Here is a 21,668-nt window from a genome sequence, read left to right as displayed (position 1 = left end):
AAAGAAGTATGGGCTGGATGGATGCACTACAAGGTGGGTAGAAAGTTGGCTAGATTGTCGGGCTCAACGGGTAGTGATCAATGGCTCCATGTCTAGTTGGCAGCCGGTATCTAGCGGAGTGCCCCAAGGGTCGGTCCTGGGGCCGGTTTTGTTCAATATCTTCATTAATGATCTGGAGGATGGTGTGGATTGCACTCTCAGCAAGTTTGCGGATGACACTAAACTGGGGGGAGTGGTAGATACGCTGGAGGGGAGGGATAGGATACAGAAGGACCTAGACAAATTGGAGGATTGGGCCAAAAGAAATCTGATGAGGTTCAACAAGGACAAGTGCAGAGTCCTGCACTTAGGACGGAAGAATCCAATGCACCGCGACAGACTAGGGACCGAATGGCTAGGCAGCAGTTCTGCAGAAAAGGACCTAGGGGTGACAGTGGACGAGAAGCTGGATATGAGTCAACAGTGTGCCCTTGTTGCCAAGAAGGCCAATGGCATTTTGGAGTGTATAAGTAGGGGCATTGCCAGCAGATCAAGGGACGTGATCGTTCCCCTCTATTCGACACTGGTGAGGCCTCATCTGGAGAACTGTGTCCAGTTTTGGGCCCCACACTACAAGAAGGATGTGGAGAAATTGGAGAGAGTCCAGCGAAGGGCAGCAAAAATGATTAGGGGTCTGGAACACATGACTTATGAGGAGAGGCTGAAGGAACTGGGATTGTTTAGTCTACGGAAGAGAAGAATGAGGGGGGATTTGATAGTTAGATTTGATAGCATTTAACTACTTGAAAGGTGGATCCAAAGAGGATGGATCTAGACTATTCTCAGTGATAGCAGATGACAGGACAAGGAGTAATGGTCTCAAGTTGCAGTGGGGGAGATTTAGGTTGGATATTAGGAAAAACTTTTTCACTAGGAGGGTGGTGAAACACTGGAATGCGTTACCTAGGGAGGTGGTGGAATCCCCTTCCTTAGAAGTTTTTAAGGTCAGGCTTGACAAAGCCCTGGCTGGGATGATTTAGTTGGGATTGGTCCTGCTCTGGGCAGGGGGTTGGACTAGATGGCCTCCAGAGGTCCCTTCCAACTCTGTTATTCTATGATTCTAGGGCTGTCAAGCAATTAAAAAAAGTTAATTGTGATTAATCATGCTGTTAAAAAATAACAGAATACCATTTATTTAAATATTTTGGATGTTTTATACATTTTCAAATATATAGATTTCAACTGCAACACAGAATACATTCCACGCATCCAATGAAGTGGGTTCTAGCCCACGAAAGTTTATGCCCAAATAAATTTGTTAGTCTCTAAGGTGCCACAAGGACTCCTCCTTGTTTTTACAGAATACGACGTATACAGTGAGCACTTTATATTTTTTTATTATAAATTATTGTAAAAAACAAAGGAAATAGTATTTTTCAATCCACCAACTGCAAGTACCATATGCAATCTCTTTATCATGAAAGTTGAACTTACAAATGTAGAATTATGTACAAAAAATAACTGCATTCAAAAATAAAACAATGTAAAACTTTGGAGCCTACAACTCCACTCGGTCCTACTGCTTGTTCGGCCAATCACTCAGAAAAACAAGTTTGGTTACAATTTGCAGGAGATAATGCTGCCCGCTTCTTGTTTACAATGTCACCTGAAAGTGAGAACAGGCGTTTGCGTGGCAGTATTGCAGCCGGCGTCGCAAGATATTTGTGTGTCAGGTGCTCTAAAGAGTCTTATGTCCCTTCCTGCTTCAACCACCATTCCAGAGGACATGCCTCCATGCTAATGACGGGTTCTAATCGATAACGATCCAAAGCAGACCGGACCGACACGAGCTCATTTTCTTCAACTGAGTCAGATGCCACCAGCAGAAGGTTGATTTTCTATTTTGGTGGTTTGGGTTCTGTGGATTCACAATCAGCATGTTCCTCTTTAAAGACTTCTGAGAGCATGCTCCACACCTCGTCCCTCGCAGATGTTGGAAGGTACTTCAGATTCTTAAACTGTGGGCCAAATGCTGTAGCTATCTTTAGAAATCTCACATTCTTCCTTTCTTTGCGTTTTGTCAAATCTGCAGTGAAAGTGTCCACCCCATGTACTAGGTCATTCTCCGTGACTTCGATATGATGACATATTTGGCAGAAGGTGTGTAAAACAGAACAGGGGACATACAAGTCTCCTTCAAGGAGTTCAGTCACAAATTTAATTAATGCATTTTTTCTTTTTTAAAAAAGAGCATCGTCAGCATGGAAGCACGTCCACTGGAATGGTGGCCGAAGCATGAAGGGACACAGGCATGTTTAGCATATCTTGCACTTAAATACCTGCACTGCCAGCTACAAACATGCCATGCGAACACCTTCTCACACTTTCCGGTGACATCATAAATTAGAAACAGGCAGCATTGTCTCCCGTAAATGTAAATGAACTTGTTTGTCTTAGCAATTGGCAGAAAAAGTAGCACTGAGTGGACTTCTAGGCTCTAAAGTTTTTAATTGCTTTATTTTTCAGTGCACTTATATAATTAAAATCATCTGTGTTTCTAAGTTACACTTTCCTGATAAAGAGATTGCACGACAGCACTTGTATGAGGGGAACTGAAAAATACTATTTTTGTTGTGCATGTTTACAGTACAAATATTTGTAATAAAAATAATATAAAGTGAGCACTGTGCACTTTCTATTCTTTGTTGCGATCGAAATCAATAGATATGAAAACGTAGAAAAACATCAAAAAACATTAAACAAATTTCAACTGGTATTCTATTGTTTAACAATGCGATTCATCGAGATTAATTTTTCTAACCACGATGAATTTGGGGGGGTTAATCACATGAGTTAACTGCAATTAATCAACAGCACTACTATCTTCTTCCAGTTTTTTAACACCACCAGTTTACATTTCAAAGTTCTAGTCTTTATTACTTGGAATGGCCCCAAATACCATTTACACACTCTTCTAACATGTCTCTAAAGGCTGAATCTGGATCAATTAGCCTGCAAGGTTCTTAACTCTTTCGGGCCAGGTGTCACAGAAGTTTAGATCATGTGTGAATTCTCCCATGTTTAATGAGGTGTGTTCTCTGAGTACAACTTTTGCCATAGTCTAAGCACATATGGAGTCTTGTGGATTCTCTGATGTAAAACAAGTACTGATCAGTTTCTGAAATGTTTCCCACAGACTAAGCCCTTATGGGGTCTCTCTCCAGTTTACAAAAATTGACCTCCATATGAAACTTTCCCAGTCTGATTACTGATGGGGTCTCTCTCCTGTGCGGGTCCTCTGAATGTTATCAGATTTGATCTTTGGGGGAAACTTTTCACATGGTCCAAACACTTATGGGGTCTCTCTCCTATGTGGTTTGCCTGATGTAAAACAAGTTCTTACCTCCATTTAAAACGTCTTTCACAGGCTAAGAAGTTATGGGGTCTCTCCCCTGTGTGGATTCTCTGATGTAAAACAAGGGATGATATCTATTTGATACATTTTTCCACAGTCTAAACACTTACAGGGGTCTCTCTCATGCACGGATTGCCTGATGTTTAGAAGGGCTAATCTGTTTCTGAAAACTTGCCCAGAGTCCAAGCACTTATGATCTCCCTCTTGTATGGATTGCTTGATGTTTAACAAGGTCGGGTCTCTGTATGAAACTTTTTCCACAGTCTAAGCACTTTGGAGTCTCTCTCTGGTGTGGATTGCCTGATGTGTAAGAAGGTTTGACCTCCGTATGAAACTTTTCCCATGGTCCAAGCACTTATGGGCTCTCTCTCCAGTGTGGATTGCCTGATGAATAAGTAGGGTTGATCTCCGTACGAAACTTTTTCCACAGTCTAAGCACTTATGGGGTCTGTCTCCGATGTGTATTCTCTGATGTGTCATAAGATTTGATCTTTGTGTGAAACTTTTCCCACAGTCCAAACACTTATGGGATTTCTTTCCTGTGTGGATTATCTGATGTTGGGCAAGGCCTGACCTCTCTATGAAACTTTCTCCACAGTCTAAGCACTTATGGGGTCGCTCTCCTGTGTGTTTTCTCTGATGAAAAACAAGGCCTGACCTCCGTATGAAACTTTTCCCACAGATTAAGCATTTATGGGATCTCTCTCCTGTGTGGATTGCCTGATGATTAAGTAGGGTTGACCTCCTTATGAAACATTTCCCACAGTCTAAGCACTTATGGGGTCTCTCTCCAGTGTGGATTGCCTGATGTGTAATCAGTGCTGACTTCCAGTTCAAACAATTCCTGTCCTCAAGGCATTGAGAGGGTTTCTCTCCCTTGTGGCTTCTCCCAGGGTTATTAAGATCTGAGCGGTTACTGAAGTTTTCCCCACGGTCCAAGCATTGAAGTGATTTCTCTCCGGTATGGATTGTCTGAAGCGTAACAAGCTCCGGTCTCAGAACAAATCCTTTCCCATAACCGAGGCATTCATTCCGTTGTTCTTCCTTGGAGGTTGTCTGCCGGGTTCTAGTATCCCTGTGTCCTTCCCCACATATAATAGATCCATCCATTAGCTCCCTTGAGTCATTTCCAAGCAGCCTCTCTGACCTCTGCCAATTTCCCCAGGCTTCTCCCTTTTCCAAGCACTGGGAAAAATTCCCTTCAGCTCTTCCCACAAAGGTCCCCTGTGATTCTCCATGCCCAGAAACTTCCTGCTGTTTATTCCCCTCCTTGTTCTCACTCACTCTCTCATCACCTGCTGGGAGAGAGAGACAATCCAGACAGGAGTCATTGTGCTGCAGAGAAATTAGGAGGAATAGAACCGAGCGAAAACCCGACATACTAAAGCTACACAGAGCAATTGGATTCTGCCTCCACTTCCCACCTAAACTTTCACAGGGAAGGAAAGTTGGGAAGGAAACTCCTGCAGGTAACAGGACACGTGGGAAACAATGTCAGTGATATCTGCTGCCTGCAGCCCTGCCCTGGGAGAGATGAATAAGGAACTTTGGTCACTTACTGATACCACATTTTTGGGATTCTCCACTTTTTTCTTCATTCACCAGGTCGTTTCTCTGTCACTCCTCACCTGTGTGGGCACCTCTCGGGATCTCTCTTTCCTCACAGGCCTGGAGATCGGGCACCCACGGCTCTTCCCCTCGTTCCAGCCGGGTGATCAGGCCAGGTTTGGGAAGGGGAAATCCTGTGCAGGGAGTGAAATCAGACCAGATCAGGGTTTGTGGAGGATTGAGAGAGCATCTGTCAGAAAGGATATTCCATGGGCGGCACCTGTCCCTGTGCTGTGCTGGGGAAAGTGGAATCTAAGAGGACGGGAACATGGTCACTGAGCCCCCTCGGGGGAGGCAGACGTCTGGGGAAGTGAGGGGAATTGGGACGCACACCCAGCTCCAGTGTTAAACCCCTGCCTATTTCTAAACCTGTGGAGCCCAGAGCCCTCCACATGGCTGGAGCTGTTCCCAAGGAGGAGGGAGAAGAGGGATTCTGTGTGTGACCAAGAAACAACACAGACAGGACAGTACACGGCTTCTCGACCTTGCAAGCTAGGGGGGTTGGGTGGGGATGATTTAGTATGTGCCTTAAGGTTTTGACACCCTGGTTTCATTGCAGCGTGATGAGGGAAGAACCTGACCGGTGTCAGACATGCAGACCTTCCCGCAGCTTCCAATAACCAAGGGGCCAGGAATCCCTTACCCAGTGAGGTCACCATCTCGTAGTTCTGCCACATGACGTCCCTGTAGAGGGCTCCCTGAGCGGGGTCCAGCAGAGCCCCCTGCCCCTGGGTGAAATACACAGCCACCTCCTCAAAGGTCACCGGCATCTGAAACAAAAGTCCCCCACTCAGCACCTGCTGCCCCAGCCACAATCCCGCTAGTAATGGAGGAGGAGGGCTAGAGAAGCAAAATCCCACCCCCACCCTGCTCAGAGTAGCCAGGAGGCTTCAGGGGGTGGGAGAAGGCGAGAGCTCCTTGTCCCCCCCAGCACACGGAGCAGGGCAGGGTCTTCTCATTTCCCACACGCCTGCCAGCCACAGGCTGATACGGGAAGCAGAGCTCTGAGCCGGGGACAGGGACAGGAATCCTGACAGCTTCCCTTCGTATTTCACAGCAGCCTCTGGCCAGTGGGTCCAGGCTGCAGCTCTGGGAGTTTGGTCATTTTTCCCAGCCCTGCCTAGCAGGGTGTTTCCTGGTTCAGAAATGGGGGACTGTTCCCCTCCTCCCCATCCGTCAATGGGCCTGTTCAGAAAATAAGCCCCAAATTGACCATGTTCCAGCAGGTTCAGCCTGTCAGAGGAGCAGGGAGATTGGGCAGGTTTCATAAGGGGCTAGAGTCTAGGTCACTCCCCGATTCCCCCCAGGCTCTCTCCCTGCAGGAAGACGCTCTGATTCTATGACTCTGCCATGCTGGGAACAAACCCAGTTAGTTCACTATCTCCCTGGCCAGGTCCCACCCCCTCTTAGAACTAAATCCACCAAGTCCCTTTTAAACTTCCCCAGAACAGCATCTCCTAGCCAAACGCTGGAAAAAGAGCAGAATCAAAGGAGTCACTTCAGGGTACTGCCCCACAGTGTATTGTGACCCCCTCTAGCTCTCCCCCGTCTCCCTAAGTAGTGCAGTGAGCAACTGGCTTTTCCCCTCTCAGCTCCTGCCCTTGTTCCCAGGAGAGCTGACTGTCCCGGGAGGTGCAGGGAATGGATCTGGGCAGGGCTGGGAACCTCCCCACCTCCCGCTCCCGCTCCCGCTCCCGCTCCCGTCTCTCCGCTCTCCCTTTTTATCTTCTGTCATAAATATAAAGGGAAGGGTAACCACCTTTCTGTATACAGGGCTATAAAATCCCTCCTGGCAGGAGGCAAAACCCTTTCACCTGTAAAGGGTTGAGAAGCTAAGATAACCTCGCTGGCACCTGACCAAAATGACCAATGAGGGGAGAAGATACTTTCAAAGCTGGGGGCGGGAACAAAGGGTTTGTCTGTCTGCGTGATGCTTTTGCCAGGAACAGATCAGGAATGCAGCCTTACAACTCCTGTTAAGTTAGTAAGTAATCTAGCTAGAAATGAATCAGATTTCCTTTTGTTTAATAGCTGGTAAAATAAGCTGTGCTGGATGGAATGTATATTCCTGTTTTTGTGTCTTTTTGTAACTTAAGGTTTTGCCTAAAGGGATTCTCTATGTTTTGAATCTGATTACCCTGTAAGGTATTTACCATCCTGATTTTATAGAGGTGATTCTTTTATCTTTTCTTTAATTAAAATTCTCCTTTTAAGAACCTGAATGATTTTTTTATTATTCTTAAGATCCAAGGGTTTGGGTCTGTGTTCACCTGTACAAATTGGTGAGGATTCTTATCAAGCCTTCCCCAGGAAAGGGGATGTAGGGCTTGGGGGGATATTTTGGGGGAAGACATCTCCAAGTGGACTCTTTCCCTATTCTTTGTTTAAATCGCTTGGTGGTGGCAGCATACTGTTCAAGGACAAGGCAAAGTTTGTACCTTGGGGAAGTTTTAACCTAAGCTGATAAGAATAAGCTTAGGGGGTCTTTCATGCAGGTCCCCACATCTGTACCCTAGAGTTCAGAGTGGGGAAGGAACCTTGACATCTTCTTCCCTCGCCCTGGGAGAACAGGCAAATGCCCCATTGTCGTGGGCCTTTGCTCTCATCAGGCAGCTCAGCCACTGACACTGGTAATGGGGGTTGAACCCGGCTGTGTCACAGAGGGCAGCAGCTCTGGTACTCACAGACACACAGGGAGTCCCCTCCCCATGTAGGCCAAACTCACCAGCCAGTCCCAGAAAGGGGCCCTCTGTCAGAGTCATTTCTCTATGCGGCTCCATCCCTTTCCCCAGGTCTCTCAATCACATGGAGGCTCAGGACTTAATATGGTCAGAGTGGTTCCAGCCACTGCAGAAAGTGCCTCTAGGCTGGTCTCAGAGGGGTGTGATGAAGCAGGAATGTTCTTAATGTTTAATCTGAATACCGTGTGCGTGCCCCAGTTTCCCTATGTATTACTCAAATATCAAGCTGGTGGGATACAGGGGTGTGATCATTGTGGAGACCTCTAGAGGGCAGATGTGACGGCAGAGCGGCTCCCTGGGCGTAGAGAATGGACAAAATTCTGTATCCTGGCAAGTGATGGCCAGAGCCCGTCCCCTGCAGGGAGCCAGCCGAAGGTGTTGGAGAACAAAGAGACAGGGGGAGGCCAGGTGACCGGTTTTCCTGGGAACGAGAGAGAGCATCGAGGAGGGGCAGCTGGACGTCACTGAGGATGGAGGGCTGGAAGTGGGTCAGGCTCCTGGTTTGGGACTCAGCAGAGAGAGCCCAGGACTCAAGAGTCTGGATTCCCCCCAAGCCAGACTTTGCTGAATGCTCCCGATTTCTGAAGTCTTCTCAGCGACCAATAAACCCTTCTGTTTTCCAAGCTGGCTGAGAGTCACAGCTGAGTGCCGGGGGAAGGGGGGGGGGGGCTGGGGCCACATGCACAGCAGGTGGGGGGGTGTTGGGGTGCTCAGGGGCTGGGGTCCTAACCCTATGGGGTGGGGCAGGAACTTGCCTCCCCCAGCCCTAGGTTCACCCCCTGCTAGCTGTACCCCATTCTTATCCCCAGCTCCCAGTCCCAGGCAGGGGGGCTGAAACAATCTGTTCAGCGGGGGGTGCTGAGAGCCACTGAACCAAACTGTAAACCCTGGATAGGATGGAAACCCCTTCAAGCCAGGGGGTGCGGCAGGGCCCCGCTAGCTAGATCCAGAGCCTGTGCTGCCCCCCCCCCCGATTGTGCCCCTGGGCCCCGCTCCTTCCCCAGCCTAGGCCCCCCACCCTGCATTCAGTTTGGCCCCGGCCCCCCTTCTGCCCCTCCCTATTTGCCCCCCTCAGATCTCCCTGAGCTACAGCCTCCGTCCGCACCACCCCGGTCGGGGTAGGGAAAAAAGCAGCAGATTGGGGGGGGGGGGGTAACGTGATCCTGCCCCCGCCCCGCACACACCGGGGGCTGGCGGCAGCTTTCTCGGGCCCGGGGCAGGGAATCGCAGCCAGCCCCGCGGGGAGCAGCCCGGGGCCAAACCCGCCCCCGGCAGCTCGGGGGTGACGGGGGGGGGCGGGTCTCTCTTACCTTCCCTCCGAGCGGGGCCCCCCGGGGCAGGGCCGGGCCGGGAAGGGGCCCTGGCCAGGCTGGGGGCTCTGCCCTGGGAGAGGCTCCCGGGGAGCAGCGGGCAGGGCCCGGCTGGAGGTTCCCCTCTCCCGGCTGCAGCCCGGGCTCCGGGCTCCGGGCTCCCAGCACCAGCCGCCGGGGCTCGGGGATCTCGCCGGGAGCCTGGGAGCCAGAGTCCCCGCAGCGGCTGCGAGTCACTTCCTGCGGCCGGGCCTGAGCCCCGCGATCCTCCCCCAGAGCCGCCCCCCAGCCGCTCCCGGCTCCTAGCGATCAAGCCACCGCGCTGCGCCTCCCCTCTCTCTGTCCGGTGTCCTGTTTTCAAGTGCTCCGCGTAGGAACGTGCTACCGGTCGCGGTTACCGATACGTAGTGGAGGGTCAGAAGCTGCTAGTGCAGTAAACTGCTACCTGATGTAGCAAAGGCCTACGGGCAGCAGCTTCTTCCACTGCTGTGTGGGTGAAATTGCTCCACGCAGACATGTGCTCGCTCCCCCTCTCCCCCTCGCTCCCTGGAGCAGTTATTTCTGGCTGTAGATTGTAAGAAACAGCTTTTGTAAACAGATGCTCCTTCCCGCACAGGTCATGTTTGCTAAACCTTAATTTTTTTTTCTCTTCTCTGGCCTCTCTCCAATTTTTACTCCAGCTGAGAGCTCATCAGCCCAGAGGAGAGCCGATAGCCCAGAGTGACGGTCTGTTTTCTTGCATAGGTCCCTTTCCACAGTCTGGGATTCAGCTTCTGGTCCACTATGACCCTCCGATCCCTTTCCGCAGGACTCCTTCCTAGGAAGTCGTTTCCCATTTTGTATGCTTCCAGCTTGTTATCATTCACAAGACTTTATAATTGTACTCTCTATGCCATTATCTCAATCATTCATTCAGATTTTGAATAGAAACTTATCCAGAACTGATCCCTGCAGAACCTCACTGCTTATGCCCTTTCAGCCTGACTCAGCCCTTTCAGCCTGTGAATCACTTGCACCCATCTTATTTTAGCTCCATCTAGGTGTCATTTCCATAGTTTGTTTATGAGAAGGTCATGGGAGACCTGTAACACTGCAATCTGATGAAGCTAATTCCTCCAGATAGCAGTTTCTCAACACTGTAGGTAGGTGAGACTGCTCTCTGCAGCAATTAGCTACATCAGATGGCCTTTGTTAGCATCGTAGGACCTGTCGCTGCTGCAGATAGCCTGGTCCTACAGATAGCATTTTCACACACATATATGTGTAAGAAATTGCAACCTGCAGGGATGTGCTATCTGTAACACTGCAATCTGATGAAGTTAATTCCTACAGATAGCAGTCTCAGGTACCTGTGGTGTGAGAAACTGCCCCCCTTAGGAATTAGCTACATCAGATGACCTTTTCATCTGAAGGTCAGAAACAGTTTGGGTGAATGCGATCATGAAATGATCGATTACTCAATTCTCAGGAGAGGAAGTTCTCAAGTTGCAGTGTGGGAGATTTACGTTGGATATTAGGAAAAACTTTTTCACTAGGAGGGTGGTGAAGCACTGGAATGCGTTACCTAGGGAGGTGGTGGAATCTCCTTCCTTAGAAGTTTTTAAGGTCAGGCTTGACAAAGCCTTGGCTGGGATGATTTAATTGGGGATCGGTCCTGCTTTGAGCAGGGGGTTGGACTAGATGACCTCCTGAGGTCCCTTCCAACCCTGATATTCTATGATTCTGTGATTCTTTTAGCAAAGTAGGACCTATCGCAGCTGCATATCTTTCTGGATGGTACAAGGCCCTGTATGGTACAAGGCCCTGTATACACATTAAGCCTCACGGGGCACATCACTATCACTCTCACAAAACAGGATACTAGATTAGGCGGACTATTGGTCTGACCCATGATGGCAGTCATTACAATACGGGAGAAAGACATTATACGAGCTAATATACTGCCTTTATTCAATATCTGAGAATCAAGTTGTACACAGTGGCACGAGGAAAAACACTCAGGGCTTGACTGAGAGGCAAAATAACAGTTGCAACAATGCAATCCCCATTGGTGGCTTGACTCCAAAAGTTTTGACACTTGGCCAGAAATTCAGTGAGCTCTAAAATGAGAAGAAAAAAATTAAATTTAAAAATTCAGGGAATTCAGGGAATCCCAGCAACAGACAAGACAACTGCAAGGAGACTCTATGCAATCAGATACAGTGATAAGGGATTCTTTGTTTCTGAGGGGATATATGTAAAATGTTTCACTGAATTAAGTCTCAGGGATTATTTACACTGACAAATTAAAGTGCTCGAACTTGCTGGCTCAGGAGGGTGAAAAATCACCCCCCTGAGCGCAGCAAGTTTGAGCTCTTTAAAGCGCTAGTGTGGACAGGCTCGGCTCCCGGTGCTCGGAGCTAACCCCCTCGTCGAGGTGGATTACCAGGAGCACTGGCACCCGCGGCAGCGCTTTGAACTTTCTAGTGTAGACATACCTCAGTGGGTTAGATCAGACCAAGAGGAGCGGCACTGAATAGGCATTGGGATGCCTGTGCCTTTAAGAACCCAGCCCTGGGAAGCCCATGCTGAGAGGTGCTGTCTGTGAGAGGGGAAATTAAAAAGCCCCTTTGCCCCCCACCATTTTTGTAAGCACTGGTGTCTCAGTCCCACTGGGGTAACTGTTATCCCCTGTGGCCCTGCCTGTGCTGGGTTTTGCCCTCTGTCACCCTCTGCCAGCACCTCACCCCAACCTTAACTCCTGCTCCACGCCCCACCCCCTGCCCTGATTTTGCCTTTTAGCCCCTCTCCTAATGCTGCCTCCAGCTGCTTGACCCCCCGATCAGTCAATTTTCACCCCCTGTGCAGACCCTGGCCACCCCCCTGCTCCAATTCGCCCCCTTTGCCCCTTTTTAACACCTGTAAATAGCAGTCAGCAGATTTTTACTGCTAATAAGGGCAGGGTGAAGGACAGTCGCTTCAGCAGATGTACTGAGGACAGAAGGGAGGGACCGTCTTCCATCTAGTGTGGGGAATGGGTGACACATTTTTCTAAAATACTGAATGAACTTTAGGGGAAACCACTAAACATGCGCAGAGATAAGTGGGGAACTGGTCCCGCTATTGTGGGGAACTTTCCTAACTTAAACACCTCCTGGGTGGAATCGAATAGCAGAAGGATCTGAGTCCTCGCTCCCACTCCCTTCACCCAGAGCCTGCCTCACCTTGAGGGCTCCTGTCAAGGTTCCTTCCCCACTCTGAACTCTAGGGTACAGATGTGGGGACCTGCATGAAAAACCCCCTAAGCTTATTTTTACCAGCTTAGGTTAAAACTTCCCCAAAGTACAAACTATTTTCCCTTTTGCCCTTGGACTTTATTGCTGCCACCACCAAGCATCTAACAAACATATAACTGGGAAAGAGCCCGCTTGGAAACGTCTTTCCCCCCAAATCCTCCCAAGTCCTACACCCCCTTTCCTGGGGAAGGCTTGATAAAAATCCTCACCAATTTGCATAGGTGACCACAGACCCAAACCCTTGGATCTTAAGAACAATGAAAAAGCAATCAGGTTCTTAAAAGAAGAATTTTAATTGAAGAAAAAAAGTAAAAGAATCACCTCTGTAAAATCAGGATGGTAAATACCTTACAGGGTAATGAGATTCAAAACATAGAGAATCCCTCTAGGCAAAAACTTAAGTTACAAAAAGACACAAAAACAGGAGTATACATTCCATTCAGCACAACTTATTTTATCAGCCATTTAAACAAAACAAAATCTAATGCATATCTAACTAGATTGTTTATTAACTCTTTACAGGAGATCTGACCTGCATTCCTGTTCTGATCTCGGCAAAAGTAACACACAGATAGAGAGAAACTTTGTTTCTCCCCCCCTCCAGCTTTGAAAGTAACTTGTCTCCTCATCGGTCATTTTGGTCAGGTGCCAGCAAGGTTATCCTAGCTTCTTAACCCTTTACAGGTGAAAGGGTTTTTCCTCTGGCCAGGAGGGATTGTAAAGGTGTTTACCCTTCCCTTTATATTTATGACACTCCCCTTCCACTCTCCTGTGTGGCAAAGTCCTTATAACCCCGACCAGGCAGGGCCCAGGCTTCCTGAAGGGCTCGGCCCCCTGACCTGGTTATGACCACTCAGGACACAGGTAGGAGCAAACCCACTCTGGGTACTTTCTCCGCTCTGGATGCTTCCCTGACCATTGTCTATGCCCCAGAACAAATGCAATTTACTAAACAGCAAGTAATTTAAAACAATCAGGAAGCAATGGGAAAGGTGAAAGGAAAACACTTAGCTCCACTCTATGGGCTCTGGGGAAGCACAAACAGCATCTCTGGAATGCCCAGGCAGTTCACAGTCTGTCTCTCCCACGTCCCAGGCCTCCTGCCCAGGCCCTGGCTGTGCTGCAGGGATGCTGCGGGTCAGACACGTGCTCTGGTGGTGGCCACACACCCTCAGGCTCTCGGTGACAGGACTTTTCTTCCCAGTGTCCCCGGAAAGGTGCAAACCAGAGGACAAATAACCCCCCCCCCCCCCGCCACTTGGTAATCTCTGTAAACTGATGGGGGGGGGGGCAGTGGGCAGATTCGTGATCTTTGAGCACTTCTGGCTGCTGACCAAGTTCTGTCCCTGCCCCCCAGGGTTCCATGGGGTGCAGGCCGTGGACTGGGACACCCACGAGGGGCGGGGGAAATGCCAGTATGACGGGGATAACTTCATCAGCTTCCACATTCAGCCTCAGGCCCCTTACCCCTGTCTGCATCCCGACTCCCCCCTCCTGAAGCCATGGCCCTGCTCCTGGCCCCACCTCAATGGGATGGGGGGGGGGGGCACCGCACCCCTACTCTAAAATCACTCCAAATAGTCAGGGAAGCTTTGGGGGTTTGTGGAGGCTTCTGCCTGAGGGCTCAGAAGCTGCAAGGCAGGTGTCCAGACTAGGGATGAAAATACCATGTAAAAAGTAACCCTTTCACCTATTACAATTCTACTGGTAACATGTTAAGGAGTTCACAACATGGGCATCTGCCCAGCATCCCGGCTACTGCCATGATGGGTTTAGCCCAGCAAAGCACAGGCGGAGAGGCTGGAATTGCTCTGGGCCCAGTGGAGCGATTTTTAGAACTACACAGCCGCCCCCTTATCCCTCTCTGTGCCCTTCTACCCCCTTGAGGTGGGGCCGGGAGCAGGGCCATGGCTCCGGGAGGGTGGGAGTTGGGACACAGACAGGGGTAAGAGGCCCGAAGCTGAACATGGAAGCTGATGAAGTCATCCCCATCGTACTGGCATTTCCCCTGCCCCCCGGCGGTGTCCCAGATCAAGGCCTCCCTCCCGTGGAACCCAGGGGGAGGGCAGGGACAGAACTAGGTCAGCAGCCAGAAGTGCTCAAAGATCATGAGTCCAACCCCCTGCCCCCCTCCCCCCAATCAGTTACAGAGATTACCAAGTGTGGGGGCTTTTTATTTGTCCTCTGGATTTGCACCTTTTTGAGGACACTGGGAAGAAAGATCCTGTCACCTAGCGCCTGAGGGCGTGTGGCCACCGTCAGAGCACGTGTCTGACCCGCGGCATCCCTGCAGCACAGCCAGGGCCTGGGCAGGAGGCCTGGGACGTGGCAGAGATGGACTGTGAACTGCCCCCGTGCCCACAGAGTGGGGCTAAGTGTTTTCCTTTCGCCTTTCTCATTGTTTCCTGATTTTTTTTTAAATTACTAGCTGTTTAGTAAATTGCATTTGTTCTGGAGTATAGACAATGGTCAGGGAGGAGGTCAGGGAAGCGTCCAGAGAGGAGAAAGTACCCTGGAGTGGGCACGCTCCAGCCCGTGTTCTGCGTGGTCACACCAAGGTTGGGGGCCGAGCCCCTCAGGAAGCCTGGGCCCAGCCTAGCCGGGGTTATAAGGACTTTGCCACACAGGAGAGTGGAAGGGGAGCCCTCATGGTGAGGCAGGCTCTGGGTGAAGGAAGAGGGAGCGAGGACTCAGATCCTTCTGCTGTTTGATTCCACAGCGGTGGGGAGTAAAGTCAGGAAAGTTCCCCACAGTAACCGGACCATTTCCCCGCTTACCTCCGTGCATGTTTACTGGCTTCCCCTAAAGTTCATTAAATATTTTAGGGAAAAGTGTCAGAGCTGGCCGCACTCTGAGGCCTCCAAAAATGTGGCTGTGAGAACCCCTGGGCTAGATGCTCATGACGGGCCCTTCTGACCTTAGAGCCTGTGAGTGTAACAGGAGCCGGGCACAGAGATGCTGCAGCGCGGTGGCTTGATCGCTAGGACCGGGGAGCGGCTGGGGGGCGGCTCCGGGGGGAGGATCGCGGGGCTCAGGCCCGGCCGCAGGAAGTGACTCGCAGCCGCTGCGGGGACTCTGGCTCCCAGGCTCCCGGCGAGATCCCCGAGCCCCGGCGGCTGGTGCTGGGAGCCCGGAGCCCGGGCTGCAGCCGGGAGAGGGGAACCTCCAGCCGGGCCCTGCCCGCTGCTCCCCGGGAGCCTCTCCCAGGGCAGAGCCCCCAGCCCGGCCAGGGCCCCTTCCCGGCCCGGCCCCTGCCCCGGGGGGCCCCGCTCGGAGGGAAGGTAAGAGAGACCCGCCCCCCCCCCGTCACCCCCCGGGCTGCCGGGGGCGGGTTTGGCCCGGGGCTGCTCCCCGCGGAGCCGGCTGCGATTCCCTGCCCCGGGCCCGGGAAAGCTGCCGCCAGCCCCCGGTGTGTGCGGGGCGGGGGCAGGATCACGGTACCCCCCGCTGCCCCCCACTTGCTGCTTTGTTTCCCTGCCCCTGGCCGGCCTGGTGCGGACGGGGGCTGCAGCTCAGGGAGATGTGAGGGGGGCAAATAGGGAGGGGCAGAAGGGGGGCCGGGGCCAAAGTGAATGCAGGGTGGGGTGCCCCATCCTGGGCCGGGGAAGGAGCGGGGCCCAGGGGCACAATCAGGGAGGGGGAGCAGCACAGGTGCTGGATCTAGCTAGCGGGGCCCTGCCGCACCCCCTGGCTTGAAGGGGTTTCCATCCTATCCAGGCTTTACAGTTTGGTTCAATGGCTCTCAGTGCTCCCCCCTCCGTACAGATTGTTTCAGGCCCCCTGCCTGGGACTAGGAGCCGGGGATAAAAATGGGTACAGCTGGTGGGGGGTGAGCCCTCCTCCCATTGTAGGGACAGGACCCCAACCCCTGAGCACCCCCAACATCCCCCCCACTGAGCGTGTGGCCCCAGCCCCTCCAGCCCTGGAGCCCATGGAGGGTGCATAGCCCCAGTCTGAACCCCAGGGGCAGCCTAAGGAGAAGCCTGACATGCTCCTCACAGGGGCCGTGCACCCCACATCCGCAGTCAGCTGTGACTCTCAGCCAGCTTGGACAACAGACGGGTTTATTGGTCGCTGGGAAGGCGGCATAGAACAGAGCTTGTTAGCGCAGAAATCAGGAACATTCAGCAAAGTCTGGCTTGGGGGGAATCCAGACTCTTGAGTCCTGGGCTCTCCCCGCTGAGTCCCAAACCAGGAGACTGAGCCGCTTCCAGCCCCTCATCCTCAGTGATGCCCAGCTGCCCCTCCCCCGTGCTTTCTTTTTTTCCCAGGAAAACAGGTCACCTGGCCTCCCCCTCTCTATTTGTTCTCCAACATCTTCGGCTGGCTCCTTGCAGGGGATGGGCTCTGGCCATCACTTGCCAGGATACAGAATTTTGGCCATTCTCTACGCCCAGGCAGCCGCTCTGCCGTCACACCTGCCCTCTAGAGGTCTCTGCAGTGATCACACCCCTGTATCCCACCAGCTTGATACTTGTGTAACACATGGGGAAACTGAGGCACGCACACGGTATTCAGAGAAAACCTTAAGAACAATCCCGCTTCATCACACCCCTCTGAGACCAGCCCAGGGGCACTTTCTCCAGTGGCTGGAACATTCTGAGCATACCAGCCCCTGAGCCTGAACCTGCAAGTGATGGAGAGACCTGGGGAAAGGGCTGGAGCTGGGCAGGGAAATGACTCTGCACGAAAGGTGCCTTTCAGGGACTAGCTGGTAAGTTTGGCCTACAAGGGGAGGGTCTCCCTGTGTCTGTGAGTACCAGAGCTTCTGTCCTCAGTGACACAGCCTGGTTCAACCCCCATTACCAGTGTCCGTGGCTCAGCCACCTAATGAGAGCAAAGACCCAAGACAATGGGGCAGTCGCCAGTTCTCCCAGGGCGAGGGAAGAAGATAAAAAGGGAGAGTGGAGAGACTTGAAGGGGCAGCAGGAGCAGGAAGTGGGGAGGGAGGTTCCCAGCTCTGCCCAGATCCATTCCCTGCACCCCCGCGGCAGTCAGCTCTCCTGGGAACAAGGGCAGGAGCTGAGAGAGGAAAAGCCAGTTGCTCGCTCTGCTGAGCACCGCACTACGGAGGGAGATGGGGGAGAGCTAGAGGGGGTCACAATACACTGTGGGGCAGTACCCTGAAGTGACTCCTTTGATCTGCTCTTTTTCCTGCATTTGGCTCGGAGATGCTGCTCTGGGGAGGTTTAGAAGGGACGTGGTGGGTTAGTTCTAAGCGGGGGGGGGGCTGGCCGGGGAGGTAATGAACTAACTGGGTTTGTTCCCACCATGGCAGAGTCATAGAATCAGAGCGTCTGTCTGCAGGGAGGGAGCCTGGGGGGACTCGGGGAGTGACATAGACTCCAGCCCCTTGTGAAACCTGCCCAATCGCCCTGCTCCTCTGACAGGCTGCGGAATCACGTCCACGTTTCGCTCCAGATCGTCCCGTCTTGCAGGGGACAGGGCAGGGAAATGGCTGTGATGGAGCCAGCTCAGGTAGGAGATTTTCAGGGAGCTTTTGGTGGTGGGGGAGGGGTAGTGTAGAGGGACGGGGTGTGGGACGGGGTGTGATAAACCCGCTGGAACATGATCAGCCTGGGCCTGATTTTCTGAACAGGCCCATTGGTGGTGTAGGGAAGGGAAACATTCCCCCATTTCTGAACTAGGAAACAGCCTCCTGGGCAGGGCTGGGAAAGCTGACCAGACTCCCAGTGCTGGAGCCTGACCCCACTGGCCAGAGGCTGCGGTGAAATACGAAGGGAAGCTGTCGCGATTCCTGTCCCCGTCCCCGGCTCAGAGCTCTGCTTCCCGTGTCAGCCTGTGGGAAATGAGAAGACCCTGTCCTGCTCCCTGTGCTGGGGGGACAAGGAGCTCACCTTCTCCCACCCCCCCTGAAGTTCTGGCTGCTCTGAGCAGGGTGTGGGGAGGATTCTGCTTCTCTAGCCCTCCTCCCCCGTAACTAGTGGGATTGTGGCTGGGGCAGCAGATGGTTAGTGGGCAACTCTTGTTCCAGATGCTGGTGACCTTTGAGGAGGTGGCTGTGTATTTCACCCAGGGGCAGGGGGCTCTGCTGGATCCCGCTCAGAGAGCCCTCTACAGGGACGTCATGCAGGAGAATTACGAGACAGTGACCTCGCTGGGTAAGGGATTCGTGGCTCCTTGGTTATTGGAAGCTGCGGGGTGCGGGGAGGGTTTGTGTGTCTGGCACCGCTGAGGTTCTTCCCTCATCACACTCCAATGAGACCAGGGTGTCAAAACCTAAGGCACATACTAAATCATCCCCACCAGAACCCCGTAGCTTGCAAGGTGAAGAACTCTTGTATTGTCCTGTCTGTGTTGTTTCTCGGTCACTCAGAGAATCCTTCTTCTCCCTCCTCCTTGGTCTGACCTCCGAATGAGGGCTCTGGGCTCCGCAGGTTTAGAAATAGGCAGGGGTTTAACACTAGAGCTGGGTGTGCATCACAATTGCCCTCACCTCCCCAGACGTCTGCCTCCCCCGAGGGGGCTCAGTGACCACGTTCCCGTCCTCTTAGATTCCACTTTCCACAGCACAGAACAGGGACAGGTGCCGCCCACGGAATGTCCTTTCTGACAGACGCTCTCTCAGTCCTCCATACCCTCCTCTGATCTGAATTGACCACCTGTACAGGATTCCCCCTTCCCAAACCTGACCTGATCGCCCGACTGGAACGAGGGGAAGAGCCGTGGGTGCCCGATCTCCAGGCCGGTGAGGAAAGAGAGATCCCGAGAGTCACCCACACAGGTGAGGACTGACACAGAAACCATCTGGGGAATGAAGGAAAAAATTGAGAATCCCAGAACCGTGGTATCAGTAAGTTTCCTCAGTTCCTTCCTCATCTCACCCAGGGCAGGGCTGCAGTCAGGAGCTATCACTGACATTGTTTCCCACGTGTCCTGTTACTTGCAGGTGTTTCCTTCCCAACATTCCTTCTCTGTGAAAGTTTGGGTGGGATTTGGAGGCAGAATTCAATTGCTCCATCTGTGTAGCTTTAATATGTTGGGTTTTCCCTCGGTGCTATTCCTCTTAATTTTTCCCTAGCACAATGACTCCTGTCTGGATTGTCTCTCTGTCCCAGCAGGTGATGAGAGAGTGAATGAAAACGAGGAGGGGAATCAACAGCAGGAGATTCCTGGGTACAGGGAATCACAGGGCACCTTTGTGGGAAGACCCCATAAGTGCTTAAACTGTGGAAAAAGTTTCATATGGAGGTCACAACTTGTTTTACATCATCGAATCCACACAGGAGAGAGACCCCACAAGTGCTTAGACTGTGGGAAAAGTTTCATACGGAGGTCAATGCTACTTCATCATCGGGCAATCCACACTGGAGAGAGACCTCATAAGTGCTTAGACTGTGGAAAAAGTTTCATATGGAGGTCAACCCTACTTAATCATCAGGCAATCCACACGGGAGAGAGACCTCATAAGTGCTTAGACTGTGGGAAAAGTTTCATACGGAGGTCACACCTTGTTAGACATCAGGCAATCCACACAGGAGAGAGACCCCATAAGTGCTTAGACTGTGGAAAAAGTTTCATACGGAGGTCACACCTTGTTAGACATCAGGCAATCCACACAGGAGAGAGACCCCATAAGTGCTTAGACTGTGGAAAAAGTTTCATACGGAGGTCACAACTTGTTTTACATCAGGCAATCCACACTGGAGGGAGACCCCATAAGTGCTTAGACTGTGGAAAAAGTTTCATACGGAAGTTAGACCATGTTAAACATCAAGCAATACACACTGGAGAGAGACCCCACAAGTGCTTACTCTGTGGGAAAAGCTTCATACTTAGATCATACCTTGTTTTGCATCATCGAGTCCACACAGGAGAGAGACCCCATAAGTGCTTAGACTGTGGGAAAAGTTTCGTACGGAGGTCAACGCTGCTTAGTCATCAGGCAATCCACACTGGAGAGAGACCTCATAAGTGCTTAGACTGTGGGAAAAGTTTCATACAGAGGTCACACCTTGTTACACATCAGGCAATCCACACAGGAGAGAGACCCCATAAGTGCTTGGACTGTGGGAAAAGCTTCATATGGAGGTCAGATCTTGTTAAACATCAAGCAGTCCACACTGGAGAGAGACCTCATAAGTGCTTAGATTGTGGAAAAAGTTTTATACAGCGATCAACCCTACGTGATCATCAGGCAATCCACACTGGAGAGAGACCCCATAAATGCTTAATCTGTGGAAAAAGTTTCATACGGAGGTCAGATCTTGTTAAACATCAAGCAGTCCACACTCGAGAGAGACCTCATAAATGCTTAGATTGTGGAAAAAGTTTCATACAGAGTCCAGACCTTGCAAAACATCAGATAATCCACACAGGAAAGAAATCCCATAAATGTTTGGACTGTGGGAAAAGTTTTACACAAAGATCAAATCTTATGGCACATCAGGCAATCCACACAGGAGAGAGTCCCCACAAATGCTTAGACTGTGGGAAAAGTTTCATACACAGGTCCTGGCTTGTTAGACATCAGGCAATCCACACAGGAGAGAGACCTCATAAGTGCTTGGACTGTGGGAAAAGTTTCATACAGAGGTCCCACCTTGTTAAACATCAGGCAATCCACACTGGAGAGAGACCTCATAAGTGCTTAGACTGTGGGAAAAGTTTCATACGGAGGTCCCACCTTGTTAAACATCAGGCAATCCACACTGGAGAGAGACCCCATAAGTGCTTAGACTGTGGAAAAAGTTTCATACGGAGGTCCCACCTTTTTAAACATCAGGCAGTCCACACTGGAGAGAGACCTCATAAGTGCTTAGACTGTGGGAAAAGTTTTATCCAGAGGTCCCACCTTGTTAGACATCAGGCAATCCACACTGGGGAGAAAGCCCATAAGTGCTTAATCTGTGGAAAAAGTTTCATACGGAGGTCCCACCTTGTTAGACATCAGGCAATCCACACAGGAGAGAGACCCCATAAGTGCTTAGACTGTGGGAAAAGTTTTATCCAGAGGTCCCACCTTGTTAAACATCAAGCAATCCATACAACAGGGAGACCATAAGACTCTTGGAAAGGTTTCAGAAACAGATTAGCCCTTCTAAAGATCAGGCAATCCACACACGCGAGAGAACCCCGTAAGTGCTTAGACTATGGAAGAATGTTTCAAATAGATGTCATCCTTTGTTTTACATCAGAGAATCCACACAGAGGAGTGACCCCATAACTGCTTAGCCTGTGAAAGACCTTTTAAATGGAGGTCAGAACTTGTTTCAAATTAGGCAATTCACACAGGAGAGAGACCCTATAAGTGTTTGGACCATGTGAAAAGTTTCACACAAAGATCGAATCTTATAACACTCAGAGGATCCACACAGGA

The 21,668-nt window shown here is 51.3% G+C and overlaps 2 protein-coding genes across 5 annotated transcripts in view; one reads left to right on the top strand and one right to left on the bottom strand.

The window, feature by feature from the left end:
* LOC141998431 (uncharacterized) overlaps positions 1-21,668 on the top strand; it is a 51,759-nt gene extending 30,091 nt beyond the window's left edge. The window contains exons 1-5 of one of the 4 annotated variants that reach the window (XM_074971255.1): positions 15,165-15,255; positions 17,607-17,806; positions 18,324-18,450; positions 18,960-19,073; positions 19,411-21,668. In XM_074971255.1, the coding sequence (XP_074827356.1) occupies positions 17,783-17,806; positions 18,324-18,450; positions 18,960-19,073; positions 19,411-21,353 (2,208 nt within the window). In that variant the 5' untranslated portion in view covers positions 15,165-15,255; positions 17,607-17,782 and the 3' untranslated portion in view covers positions 21,354-21,668. Of the gene's footprint in view, positions 1-15,164; positions 15,256-17,606; positions 17,807-18,323; positions 18,451-18,959; positions 19,143-19,407 lie in introns of those variants that run through there. The other 3 variants (XM_074971254.1, XM_074971256.1, XM_074971253.1) reach the window with 3 other exon arrangements.
* LOC141998495 (uncharacterized) lies at positions 1,637-9,283 on the bottom strand. The gene is given in 5 exon segments (XM_074971359.1): positions 1,637-3,673; positions 3,676-4,689; positions 5,023-5,136; positions 5,646-5,772; positions 9,054-9,283. Coding segments are annotated over 4 exon segments (1,344 nt in total). The 5' UTR covers positions 9,054-9,283; the 3' UTR covers positions 1,637-3,584.

The sequence above is a fragment of the Natator depressus genome, chromosome 14 (assembly GCF_965152275.1).
Source record: "Natator depressus isolate rNatDep1 chromosome 14, rNatDep2.hap1, whole genome shotgun sequence".
NCBI lineage: Eukaryota > Metazoa > Chordata > Testudines > Cheloniidae > Natator > Natator depressus.
This window is presented reverse-complemented; position numbering and strand designations above follow the sequence as displayed.